Source organism: Microcaecilia unicolor, chromosome 7, assembly GCF_901765095.1.
Source record: "Microcaecilia unicolor chromosome 7, aMicUni1.1, whole genome shotgun sequence".
Lineage (NCBI taxonomy): Eukaryota > Metazoa > Chordata > Amphibia > Gymnophiona > Siphonopidae > Microcaecilia > Microcaecilia unicolor.
The window spans coordinates 260,749,190-260,763,691 of NC_044037.1; the positions used below are offsets into that span (position 1 = coordinate 260,749,190).

The 14,502-nt window shown below is 41.0% G+C and overlaps 1 protein-coding gene across 3 annotated transcripts in view; it reads right to left on the bottom strand.

The window, feature by feature from the left end:
- Nucleotides 1–5,548: 5,548 nt before the first annotated feature.
- The window catches only part of KYNU (kynureninase), a 260,595-nt gene continuing 251,641 nt past the window's right edge, over nt 5,549–14,502 (bottom strand). For all 3 annotated transcript variants that reach the window (XM_030209738.1, XM_030209735.1, XM_030209737.1), the window contains one exon: nt 5,549–5,819. In XM_030209738.1, the coding sequence (XP_030065598.1) occupies nt 5,664–5,819 (156 nt within the window). In that variant the 3' untranslated portion in view covers nt 5,549–5,663. The remainder of the gene's footprint in view (nt 5,820–14,502) is intronic.

The following is a 14,502-nucleotide window of genomic DNA, read 5'->3' on the forward strand; positions in this document are numbered from 1 at the left end:
GCATTCAACATATCACAACAGTAGCTTATACACCAGAGCAAAATTCTGTTGCAGAGAGAAAATTTAGGTCAATTGTGGAAATGACCAGATGTATGCTGTCAGATAGCAATCTCCCTAAAAGACTATGGGGGGAAGCAATTCTCACAGCAGTGTACCTACAAAACAGAATGCCAACTAAAGGCGCTGAGCGCACACCACATGAGACATGGCATGGTAGGAAGCCAAACCTGTCACACATAAGAACATTTGGAAGTACAGCATATGCTCATGTACCAAAGCAAAGAAGGCATAAGCTGGATTCCACAACAGAAAGGGGCATTTTAGTTGGCTATGCTCCAGGACACAAAGGATATAGAATTTTGAATCTGAAAACTGGAATTGTTGGCATAAGACATGTTACATATTTTGATGAAAACAAAAGGGTTGATAAAGGCTGGATTATCCCAGATGAGCCTTATCATCCAGAATATGAAACTAGAACCATAATAGACATGCCAGTGTATATAAATGCCATACCAAGGCAGATGTCTGAAAGCAACTCATCTGTATCTAACGAGGAACAGGCAGAGGAAGCAGACACAGAAAGGATTATTGAAGAAGACAGTACAGTTGGAGAAGGGGAATCAATTGGAGAAGTACTCTCAGATTTTGAGGATGCGGAAAGGTCAGACCAACCTGTAGTCAGACGCTCATCCAGGGAAAACAAAGGTGTTCCACCCCCAAGACTGTCTTACCTAACAAAGTCAGCAGAAGCTCAAGAGCCCTTAACATGGGATGAGATTGAGAAAATGCCAGCAGAAGAAGCTGCTGAATGGCATAAAGCTGCACAAGAAGAAATTGATGCATTGGATAAAAATAATACTTGGATTCTTACAAAATTACCTCCTGGCAAGAAAGCTATAGGATGCAAATGGGTATTCAAGTTAAAAAGGAATGCACAAGGAAAAGTGGAAAGGTATAAAGCCAGACTAGTGGCAAAGGGATATCTTCAAAAATATGGAGAAGATTTTGATGAAGTGTTTGCACCTGTAGTGAAACACACGACAATAAGAACACTTCTGAGCATTGCAGTCTCAAAAGGCATGCAAGTCAAACACATTGATGTGAAAACAGCATTTCTTCACGGAGATATAACTGAAGACTTGTACATGGAACAGCCAACAGGTTTCATAAATACAAAACAAAGACAGCTAGTGTGTAAATTAAACAAAGGTCTTTATGGATTAAAGCAAAGTGCAAAATTTTGGAATGAAAAATTGCATGAAATATTGACAAATTTAGGATTTAAGCAAGGTGAAGCAGATAAATGTTTGTACACTAGGTGCACAAATGGACAATATGCATACATTTTAGCTTTTGTTGATGATCTGCTCATTGCAAGCAAAAGTGAGCAAGAGTACAAGGACATTGTAAAGTGTTTAAACCTCAATGTTGAGATAAAAGAACTTGGTAATGTGTCATACTATCTTGGTATAGAAATTGAGAAACAAAATGATGGTTCTTATCTTCTAAGCCAGAAGCAGAAAATAAATGAGCTTATTGAAAGTTTAGGTATGCAAGATGCCCAAGTTGTAAGCACTCCCATGATCACTGATTTTCTGAAGGATGAAACAGTAAGAGAACCTTTACCAGATAACATCCAATATAGATCAGCCATAGGTAAGCTTTTATATCTAGCTACCACATACAGGGCTGATATAGCAAATGCAGTAGGAATTTTGAGCAGAAGGGTCAGCTCACCTACCAAATCAGATTGGACTGCAGTTAAAAGGATGGTAAGGTATTTAAAGGGTACCATTGATTGTAAATTAAAGGTTTCAGCCAATAGTAATCCAAAACTAATATGTTACTGTGATTCAGATTGGGCAGGGGATCATTCTGATTATAAATCCACAAGTGGATATGTGTTTATGTATGGAAATGTACACATTTCATGGGCCAGTCATAAACAAAGTATTGTGAGTTTGTCTTCTACAGAAGCTGAATACGTGGCCGTATCGGAAGCGTGCAGAGAACTGATGTGGATTGAAAAACTGTTGCTGGATTTCGGAATAGCTGAAAAGAGACCAATCCAGTTAATGGAAGATAATCAGAGCTGCATCCGACTGTCACAGAATGACAAGGTTCAGTCACGCACCAAGCACATCGCAACGAAATACCACAACGTGCGAGAGTTGGCGAAAGAAGGGGTCATCAGTCTACACTATTGTCACACCAGTGAGATGACAGCTGACATCATGACCAAACCGTTACCCAGAGAACATTTTGTGAATCTGCGTATAAAGCTTGGACTTTGTATGAATAAATAATTGCATGACAGTTATGCATGAGAAGGGGTTTGTTGGAATGTAATTGTATTTTACATGCATTGCCTGTCACCTATTATTTCTCTGTGATTACTCTGTGACCTCTGATGTGAATTACTTAGAGAGGTCACACAGCTATGCAACTTCCTGTGGGGGATAGACACAGCAGATGCAGCAGACACTGCACATGCAGCACATGGAGCACATGGAGCTCATGATCTCTCCTAACCTGAGAGGATCTATGGTGGTGTGAGCATCCATTACCATCTAAGCACATGGAAGGAGCTGATAATACAAATGTATAGTAATATGTATATATAAGCCTGTCTGATTATAATCTAACTACAAACTGTGAGTAAACAGATGTTTTGTTACTTCAACTTTAAAGTGACTCAGCAGTGAATTATTCAGGGGTGAATGAGAGAGAGATGAAGAAAGAAATTAACATTTCTAAAGCTGAAGCTGTGTGTACTAAAATCTGCTAATTATTTACTACAAATAATCCAACATGTTTCTCCTTTCCTCCAGAGTATACATGTTCAGTTCAGCAAGTCTCTCCTCATACGTCTTGTAACGCAAATCCCATACCATTCTCGTAGCTTTTCTTTGCACCGCTTCAATTCTTTTTACATTCTTAGCAAGATAAGGCCTCCAAAACTGAACACAATACTCTAGGTGGGGCCTCACCAACGATTTATACAGGGGCATCAACACCCCCTTTCTTCTGCTGGTCACACCTCTATCTATACAGCCTAACAACCTTCTAGCTACGGCCACCTATAAAATTGTAGTTTTTAAAAAACTGTTTTAGATCTAAAGTTTTCAGAAAGGATCACAATTATGTCTACTATTTATGATAGCTGGACATTGATGAGTATTTAGTGCCAGTTTCAAGTATTGTTTATGGTATGCACAAAGAATATTTCTAAGCTGTATGTCATACACGTGCTCTAACAATATTTGCAAAACTTGGTTCACTTTTGTATAGCTTATGCCATCTAATTTGAACTCAGTTAAATGTATAGCAGTGGGGCAGTGATTTATAAATAAGAATATTCAGTGTCACTGATTATACTTATAAATTTGCATACTTAATTCAAATGCTGGGCACCTTTTACCTATCCCAAAGAAAACTCACCCCAATGAAATCTGTATGAGAACATATACATAGTATTAATAAAAATAGTGAAAAGAAGGGGAACCCCAGACAACGACCCTAAAGCATCTAACTTTTTGGTTCCCATGAGCCATATGAAATGAAGGAGCCCTTAATTAGTGGCAATTCATTGAATGCTCACAGTTCTATTATATCAGCATGTGAGTTAGTGTATGATCAATAAAACCATCTGTCCTGAGGAAGGCTGTTGAAACTGAGGCCCTGATGCACAAAATGTACAAGGCCAACAATGTGAATTATCAACCGGTTCTAGCCGGTTTAGTGAGCAAGGTATTTAGCGTTAAATGCACAAAGGGGTACAGCAAGCTATTTCCCGTTCTCGTAAGAATATACTGAGAATCATATGCAAATGAGCTCAACGTACAATGCACAGCTGTGAACCAGCTAAGAACATTTCCTCCAATCCCGAAGTATACTAGGATGTTCAATAATATTTTATGGCTTACCATGTCGAACGCTGACATGTCAAATTGTAGGAGAAGTACACTGTTGCCAGTTGCAATTGCTTGTTTGAATTTGGTTAGAAGAGTGATTAGTACTGTTTCGGTGCTGTGGAACCTGGCATATCAGCATGCCTTACATTTCCATACCCACAGTTATACCAGTCATAGACCTGGCATAATGGCGGGCGCCTAAAGACAGAAAGGGTGCACATAACAGTGTATTCTGTGCATAAGTGGCAGTATTGCATATGCTCCACTCATGCTTCACCCATATGCACACTAGGGATGGGCAGTCATTTAAAACAACTATCATTCGTGGTTAAGAGTGTGCACTATGTGCAAATAGTGCACCCTCTAAGATTCAGCTGACATCAAAATAAGTGAACATGAAATTATTTTAGGTGCTCATCCCTAGTGCCCCATCCTTCAGGAACCATGGACTTTACCTATATTATGGACTAGATTCAGTAAATGAGTGCTAGTCTATAAATGGTGCTCTGAAGTCTGCACCATTTATGGAACAGCACTGAGAGCTCATTTCTGCGCCAAACTTTGGGCACAAAGATTTACACCAACTGAAACCTGGTGTAAATCCTGGTGTGTAATTTAGAATTCAGAAATATTGCATGCACCTTCAGAGGATGCTCCGGACCCGCCCATGCTCCTCCCATGACCATGACCCTTTTTGAGTTGTTTGCTATAAGATTTGCACATGGATCTTTATGGAATAGCACCTAGCTAGATGCATGCACAAATCCAAAATGTTGCCAATTAATGCCAATAATTGTTAGAACCCAATTATTGGCACTAACTGGCTCGTTAGCTAATTTAGGGCCCTGTTTACTAAGGCACGTTAGCATTTTTTACGAGCCTACAGTTAACGTGTGAACTATGTAGGTGCCTATGGGGATATTGTAGGCACGTACACAGTTAATGCGCGTACATGGTTGACGCGCATTAAAGACGCTAACACGCTTATAACACGGCTTAGTAAACAGGGCCCTTAGTTGCATGTGCATCTCAGGATAGTATGCAATTTTTCAGGCAGAAATTTGAATGCCATTTATAGAATCCAGGAGTATATATTTACAGTCCACTGACTCAGTCGTATGTGCCCTGTATCATAGATTTGGACAAGTCCAGATTACCTTTTTGGTACAACATGCAGTAGGTCGAATGTTTCATTCCGGAATTAGGCAGGGCCAAAACTATAGTAATCTCTAAGGTAAGCCCAACATGGGCTTACCACTTGCTAAAAAAGGAAGTACTGCTGGGCTATTGCAGCAGCCCAGCGGTAGTTCCTACCCTCAGTGTGCTGTAATATCCGGTGCTACAAAATATATTCCTTTTTGTAGCGCCGGTGTGTACCCTGGTTACCGCTGGGTTAGAACGGGAGCCCTTACCGCCACCTCAAGGTAAGGGCTCCCCCCCTCCCTGAAATGGCAATGCAGTAAGTGCTTCATCCCTTTGGTAAAAGGGGCCCTAAGTGATGTCATTAATATACATTTTTGTTCTGAAAAATAGGGCATCTGAAATACAAAATTAATAAGTGGTGAAAAAATGTAAAATAAATTAAGGCTGAAATGTACTTTATTCAAGGTATTGACTTTATCTTTTTTAAAAAAAATCTTCTTTATCATTTTTGGGATCCATGATGTATACAACAATTCACTTATGGGAACAGGACATTGGTAAACAGCATTTTCAGTGATAACAGTAGTGTGATGTACAACTTTTCTAACAAGAAGCATTGCATAATTTCCCATCACTTGATGGGTGCTTTGCGACTGCTAAAGCAGATCCAAGGATTTCAATAAATCTGTGCACATCTTCAAAAGAATTGTAGAGTGGTACAGGGGCAACTCGAAGACTGTTGGGTTCTCTTATGTCACACTGCAAATAAACAGAAAAAGAATGTAAAGGCCTTCTTATTTAAGGGTCACAGTAGGTCAAACAGGTACACAGATCCAGTAATTCTGGTAGCATATTAGTGGCCAGGTGGTGCCAGTATGTAGTTTTCTTTATTTGATTTTATTTTTATAGGCTCTCATAAACTATAACCAAGTAAACTACACTTGTACAGCAAAGCATCATGAGATTTTAGGAAAAATTTGACAGGCTAAAAAAATGAAAATAAAGCCAACTCCAAATATACAGAAAAAGAAACAAATATTCAAGACAATAATACCACAAATCTTACTTGTTCCAGTCCTCAATATTAAGGCAATCAATTACGAAACAGGAAAAAAACCAAGGAAAATTTAAACATTAAAGAAATAATAGGCTAGATTATATATATGGCACAAAAAAATTGGCACTGAAAAAAGTGCTACTCTATAAGCCACGCTTAACTTTAAGTACGGTTTATAGAATAGCGCTGATGCCCGGGAATTGCGTCTAACTTTTGGCGCAGCCATTTGCACCAACTGAAACATAGTGCAAATGTATGCACTTACATTAGGCACATATCCCCATTATTAGATAACAATGTGCATTAATTTTAGGACCATCCTCCCTTTTCTGCACCTACTTTTGTAAATCGCACATAAAATGTATGCATGTAAATAAATTTCAATTAAATTTAATTTGTACCAGTAACTGCTTGTTAAAAAGCCAGTTATTGGTGCTGAGCTTGTTATTTATTAAGTTGCAGTAAACAATATAAATGGACAAAACAAAAATTAAGCTTAAAAATAAATAAATACAAAAATTAGTAAAGGCTAAATTCAAAAGAGCAATAATACAAATTTTATTGAATACAAATGTATATATAATAATATATATAAAATAATATATCTGTATTATTAAATTCAATTTGTATTATTGCTCTTTTGAATTTAGCCTTTACTAATTTTTGTATTTGATTAAATTGTGCGTGCAAATTGGGCACACACTCAGATTTGCGCAAGTAATTTTCAGTTGCTTTTAATGAATTAGGGGCAATGTGGCTTTACATGAAGATCCAAAGGAGTGACATAAATATATAAGACAATTTCTCCATCCCAGAGGGTATACTACCGAAGAGTCTTCTGGCAGCCAAGGAGGAGGTTAAGTGAGCAGGATCCCAGAACACATATTTCATGGACTGGAAACCAATTATATATTTACAGGGGCATTTTTAAATTGAAAGAGACACCTATTTAGAGGACACCTGGATGGAGCAGTAAAAACTAGCAAGTTGCATGGGAATGGGGATTACTGTTCCAAGAAAGTTTACCAATCCTTCCCTAATCTATTTATTCTCCCAGGACAGTGCACACATAAAGGACACAGAAATCAAATACTGTTCAGTTTAGGTGAAAAGACAGGTTGAACAAAATGTGACAACTCAGATTATCTTCCTGCCACTACACTTCTTTATGATGATAAAGATGACATTCTTTCATTGAGGGTCATTTTATCACCAAGCGGATATGTTGTGGTTACTTTATGAAAGATTCCCCTGGAAAGAAGGCACAGGTATGTACACCAAAAGTCCTGCATAACCTACATGCAGATACTTTAATTCTATGCAACATATTCAACAAACATGGGACCCAGTGATTAAGTTTTGTCAATGTTAATAATATGGATATAGATTGCATTCAATGTTCATTTTTCTTTATGTATGACTATGTTTGAATATTTATTTTATATTTATTTTTTAATGGTTGCATGCCTACTCTCTGCTCTGCTCCCAGTGCTAAAAAATAAGCGCACGCTGATCACAAAATAACTAAAGGGTGCCTGAGCATACCCGGTGGTAAGCACTTTTTTTAGTTGCAGTAAGCATGCATTAGCGCTTACAGCAACTTAGTAAAAGGACACCTTAATGTTACATTCTTCCCTTCTAATAAGGTACAGGGTCAGCTTGTGGAACTGATGTTTGTTTTTTGTTTTTTTTAATCAATGAAAGTCCGTAACAGTTCTGGAACCAAAGATCTGGAGAAAAATAAAGCAAAAACTTGCACTGGTATCAAAGAAAAAATTTAGCCCCATAACAGCATAAACAAATATGAGAGATAAGTCAAACAGTGCTGGTGCAAGAATTTCTGGGGCTCCTCTGCAACTTACAAATCGGTGCCATCTTCTCTCATTAATATTAATAGCAGCTCACACACACCCCTTTACCCAAAACGTCTTTACCAATTCTGTTCACACAATGCTACTGTTTAATTAAAAGCTTTTACCAAATGTTAGAATCACTTAGCTTTTTGTGCTTTCCTATTTACAAAATAAGGGGTCCTTTTACTAAGGTGCGCTGGAAAATGGCTTGCGGTAGTGTACGCACAGGTTTTGCGCATGTGCCAATCTATTTTTTAGTGTGCCTTTTTTTCCCCGAAAATGGATGTGCGGCAAAATGAAAATTGCCAGGCGTCCATTTTGGGTCTGAAACCTTACTGCCAGCCATTGACCTAGCGGTAAAGACTCATGCAGTAACCAGATGGTAATGACCTACACGCGCCAAATGACACTTGGTGCATGTCCGTTATGCGGGTCCGAAACTAAAAAATATTTTTCTGAAGCACATAAGAGCCATGTGGTAGTCGGGCGGTAACTCCATTTTGGTGCGCATTGGTCGTGCATAGACGCTTACACAGCTTAGTAAAAGGGCCCCTTAGCGATTAATTCATTGATGTTTAACTGGGCACATGTACTGTTCTCAGCTGTCAACAATAGTCTTGGTATGATGCTCGTCACATAATGCACCTCACACAAAAGTATTTCCATCTGCTTACCTCCCATGCCCACACTGCACACACTCCATCCCACACATCCTGCAAATATCCTCACACATCCCATATATTTACTAAATACACATGCACACATATGCATACACACATACCAACTTCTCCCCACCATTACCACTTTTACTCACAAACATCCCAATTCTCATACACCCCAACCCTCACACATCTCTGAAACACACAGTGGTCAATTCTACCTCCCACTACACCAGTGGTCTTTGGTAACTTTTAAGTCAGAGTTGCTTTGGGTCCAAAAGGGCTGAGAATGTCACGGCCATTGCCGTGCCCCAGCCCCTTTACCAGCACATCAGCAGAGTCCGCGGGTCGGTCAGGCGGCCATTAGGATCCGGGTCGCAAGCTTTGGGGTGATTCTAGTGTGGCGAGTCCTTCACATCATTGGATGTCCTCTTGGCGGCTGGTTCCCTATGTGCACATGCACTCCTCCGCACCTCTTATAGGGGATGGCTGCTCCCGGCGCACAGAGATGACATTGCATCCAACAAATTTAAGCAGCTGGTCCTTCCCACATGGCCTTTGCAACATTGTCAGCCTTGCTAGCTATGTGTTGCCTGGCCTTTACTTTTGTTCCAGTTCAAGTTCCAGCCAAGCTCGTCTTGCTCCTGTTCTAGTCCCGGCCAAGCTTGTCTTGCTCCAGTCCCAGTCAAGTTTGCCTTGCTCCAGTTCCAATCAAGCTTGTCTTGCTCCAGCTCCATTTCCAGTCAAACTCGACTTGCTCCAGCTCCAGGTCCAATCAAGTTAGTCTTGCTCCACTTCCAGTCAAACTTGACATGCTCCAGTTCTAGTCCCAGCCAAGCTTGTCTTGCTCCAGTCCCAGTCAAGTATGTCTTGCTCCAGTTCCAGTCAAACTTGTCTTGCTCCAGCTCCAGGTCCAATCAAGTTCGTCTTGCTCCAGTTCCAGTTCTAGCCAAGCTCATCTTCCTCCATTTCCAGTCCCAGCTAAGCTCATCTTGCTTCAGTTCCAATTCCAGCTAAGCTCATCTTGCCTCCAGTACCAGCTACAGTTCTGACCTAGCCTGACTTGAGCTCCGGTCCAAAACCAGCACTGGTACCAGCTCCTATGCAATCTCCTGTTTTTCCTGCTTCTGATTCCAGATGCTCACTTGTTTCCCTGTGGTTGCTTTCTGGCCAGCTTCCCTCCTGCCATCTCAGTGACTCATCGGCCATCAGCCTGGGCCATCTGGTCTTCGGGCTAGGGGCCCAATGGTGGCCCAGGGGCTCACCCTCCAGTACCCATAACAGAGAAATGATACACATCTTCCTAGGTGAGGTCACAAAACTGACCAATGCGTGCCAACATCCATCCCCACCAGAACACCTGGCCTCAGTCTCACATGCAGACCACAGAACATGTACAGCATTTCCTCCCACTCTTCTTTTATCCTCCATCTATCATTGTCCTTTTGTGTCCCTATCCCTGCCCCTGTGTTCAGCATTGTTCCTCTGTATCCCTATCCCTATGCTCTCTCCCTGTCCAGCATTTCTTTGCTGTGTCTCTGACCATCTCCATATCTAACTTGTCCCCTTTATCTTTCCTTCCTCTCCAATCCTACATTCCCCACTCAGGGGCCAGCATCTGACCCTCTCTCCTCCCCCCCCCCTCCCCACATTCCAGCATCTCTCTCTCTCTCCCACCTTCTGTGGGTTCAATGTCTCTCCCTCCTCTTCCTTCCGTTCCCTCTCCCAGCCCAGCATCTCAGCCACAGTTGCCTGCTGATACCAGGTACCAGGCTGCAGGCCTGCAGGCCCTCCGGTGGCAACAGCAACCAAAATATTTCAAACCCTTGTGTTCTCAGCTCCCAAATGCCCTCCCTGATCCTGTCCCTTCTGATGCGTACTTTCTGTTGTCAGGGGGCAGGTCCATGGAAGGCCTTTTGGAGCCTGAGAGCATACAGGCGCAAAGTGTTTTCATTGCTGCTGTCACTGGTATGTCTACAGGCTGAGCAGAGTTACCAGTACCAGCAGTGGCAACTGCAAGGGCAGCAACAGGAAGAAAGATTATCATGGGCTATAATGTGGCAGGGCTGGTGCAATCTGTAAGGCAGTACTTGATTTGTGGCAACTTTGTGCACTCCAAAGATCAGTGCCCCCCCCCCCCCCCCCATCCCCCTGCTTACTCAGTTAGTGCCAGTCTTGTAGTCAAAACAAACAAATCAAAACGTAGGCATAAATGAAACCACGATAGAACTACCAGTTATACTCATATTCAAAACATTCACCTGTCACTGAAACAGTGGTGGGAAACTTTTTTTTTTTTTTTTTACACAGAGCTACATTAATGGCTCTTGCCTGCACCAAGGTCTGGTGCATTCCCCCTTTGACATGCAGAGAGAGGGGGAGGGAGTGTCTACCTCAAGGAGCTGGTCAGGGACTGGGGGAGTGGGGTACTCCATTCTCAGAGCTCCAGGTTGGGCGCACAAGGAGTGGAAAAGCCTAGTGGTTAGGGCAGTGGACTTTCATCCTGGGGAGCTGGGTTTGATTCCTACTGCAGCTCCTTGTGACTCTGGGCAAGTCATTTAACTCTCCATTGCCCCAGGTACAAATAGGTATCTGTATATATTATGTAAACTGCTTTGAATGTAGTTGCAAAAACCACAGAAAGGCAGTATATCAAGTCCCATTTTCCTTCAGAGCCCTGGATAAGGTTTCCTGGGCTCCTTTATGAGTAGTAAGGAAGCTGGAGACGACTTCTTTTTTTTTTTAAATCTCAGGATACTCATAAGTAGAGGAGTGTGGTAGCCGTGTTAGTCCACTCTTAAGGTTATCAATAGAAATCAAACAAAATAAAACATGGAAAAGAAAATAAGATGATACCTTTTTTATTGGACATAACTTAATACATTTCTTGATTAGCTTTCGAAGGTTGCCCTTCTTCCTCAGATCGGAAATAAGCAAATGTGCTAGCTGACAGTGTATATAAGTGAAAACATTCAAGCATTACTATGACAGTCTGACAGGGTGGGAGGAGGGGGGTGGGTAGGAAGTATGCATGGGGACATCAAAGCATATCATTGATATTCTAACAGGATGGGTGTGGATAGGTGAGGGGAGGGTGCTTTGATATGCTTTGATGTCCCCATGCATACTTCCTACCCACCCCCTCCTCCCACCCTGTCAGACTGTCATAGTAATGCTTGAATGTTTTCACTTATACAGTATACACTGTCAGCTAGCACATTTGCTTATTTCCGATCTGAGGAAGAAGGGCAACCTTCGAAAGCTAATCAAGAAATGTATTAAGTTATGTCCAATAAAAAAGGTATCATCTTAGGATACTTATAAGAAGAAAAGAAGCTGCTTGCTTTAAAAATAATGATCATCCACAAGAAACATAATCAATAATTTGCAAACACATGTAGCAATTTTTTTCAGTATAGCGTTACTCATTGCTATTGGGATCATATTGATTTAATATTGTTTAAAAAATAAAGCATGTTTCTCTGGGGCAATAGAAAGACTATATTGAACTTTGCTTATGACTTTGCTCTGCATTGAATAAGTGAAGTATATGTATTTCAAACAAACAAATAAATAAGTTCCAAGTTGAACCATCTACCTTCACAAAGGCTTCTTATTCTCCTGGACTACAAAATAAACGAACAAATATGAAAGTTTTGCAATGTTTTCCCAGAGGGCCTTTAAAAAACAAAAAATATATATATTGCAATGCTTCAAGCTTTTTAAATGCAAAGTCAACACAATGCCTTGTTTTTTTCCAGTAAGATGGTACATTAATATTTTATAAATTAAAAAAAAAAAAAAGAACTGTAAAGGAAAACACAAATAGCTTTCGTAGGTACTTGTAATGGTAGTGGTCTGCTTGATCCATGGATAGAACAGGCAATGACAGCATTTTTTTTCTCTTTGCCAACTTTTTTTCAAGCTGAAAGCTAACAGAAGGTAGGGAGGACAGGGGAACAATGGTAACATAGTAGATGACGGCAGAAAAAGACCTGCACGGTCCATCCAGTCTGCCCAACAAGACAACTCATATGTGCTACTTTTTGTGTATACCCTACTTTGATTTGTACCTGTGCTCTTCAGGGCACAGACTGTATAAGTCTGCCCAGCACTATCCCCGCCTCCCAACCACCGGCTCTGGCACAGACCGTATAAGTCTGCCCAGCACTATCCCTGCCTCCCAACCACCAGCCCCGCCTCCCACCACCGGCTCTAGCACAGACCGTATAAGTCTGCCCAGCACTATCCCTGCCTCCCACCACCATCATCTATAAAAGCCTGAAATGTTCTTTGGGTTTTTGATAATGATGTCAGCAGGTACAGCTGTGGAGCTATAGCATTAATGAACCAGTTGCACTATTAAATTAATTTACATAAGATTATCCATATAACAGGAAAGTTGCAGAAAGTTCCTTTTCACCATATAAGATAAAAAAAGTAAGAACTGCTATACTGGTGCAGATTGATGGCTCATCTAACTAAGTATCCTGCTTCCAACAGCAGCCAATCAAGGTCGCAAGTACCTGTAGAATCCCCAAAAGGAGCAAAGTTCCATGCTACCAACTCCAGAGATAAGTAGTGGCTTTCCCTGTGCCTACCTTGGGTTATCATACATCTAGATTCCCCCGGACATGTCCTCTTTTTCAGGGGACTGTCAGGGATCCGGGCAATTTTTACCAGCCTGCCTGTTTGTCCAGGTTTCTGGGCGGAAGGACTGGTTGATGGACAGATGACCAATATCCTCCTGGAACCTCAGTATCTGCTGGGTCCATACATCTGATTTACATAAAGTGTCACTAAGATTACAGTTTCTGGAATAAACAGAGTCCCCCTCTGCTCCCTATCTAAAACGGGGAACAAAATGGCAACCATGTCCCTGTAGAGAAAGTCTTGTGCTGCTACAGCTAGCAGGTGAACGTTCCATATAAGGGTTAAACTGGTTCTGGGAATAAAAATATTACCCGTGACCCTATTAGTAGACTTGTGGTACTACCGCTAGAAGTCAACCTTCTATATAAGAGCCTGTTTTGCAACCTAGATATGTAAGTGGTGGCCCACACAAAAGTAAGACCCTGTGCTTTCCCTGTGTATTTTCCTCATATTTAAATTTGTTGTACTGATTCTCTTCCCAGATACAGCTGGCATCTAACCTACATGTATAATCCTGAGGTTGGAGATATGTCAATTATAGAAGCACAACTGCCTTTTCAAAATTATAGTCTAATTCTACAAGTGATCACTTCCATATATATTTTTGAAGATAGACATGCTTTTAAAATGTGCCTCTTACTCTATTAATTACCAAGGGATATATGGGGGGGGGGGGGGGGGGTCAATATTCAAAGCTATTTAAATGACCAGAAATAGCTCCTGGCTGTTTCTATTGCTTGACCTGTGCTAACCGCAGATATTCAGCGGCGCTTTACTGGGTCATGCTGCTGAATATACCTGGTTAGTGTCTAAGCCGTAACCAGCTATTTTGTGGGCAGTCCAGGGGTGGTCAGTACTTATGGAAGAAATTCTATATATGGCACCTAAAAAGTTGGTGCTGAAATCAGTGCCAACCAAGCGTATCCTATAATTGACACCTAGATTTAGGCACCAATTATAAAATACGCTTAGTTGATATCTCAGTACCCAAATCTACGCACATCCATTTACATCAACAAAAACGGGGCGTTAATCTCAGCACGTAGGTTTATTTGCAATGGGCTATATTCTATAACTACAAGTGTAAATTTCAGAACGCTCAAAAAACGTCCATTTTCCCACCCATAACTACGCCCCTTTTTGCCTGCACGTGTTAGAAGTTTGGAAGACTTCGTTACAGAATACGTTTAATGAGTTGTGCACCTAGATGTTAGTTAGTG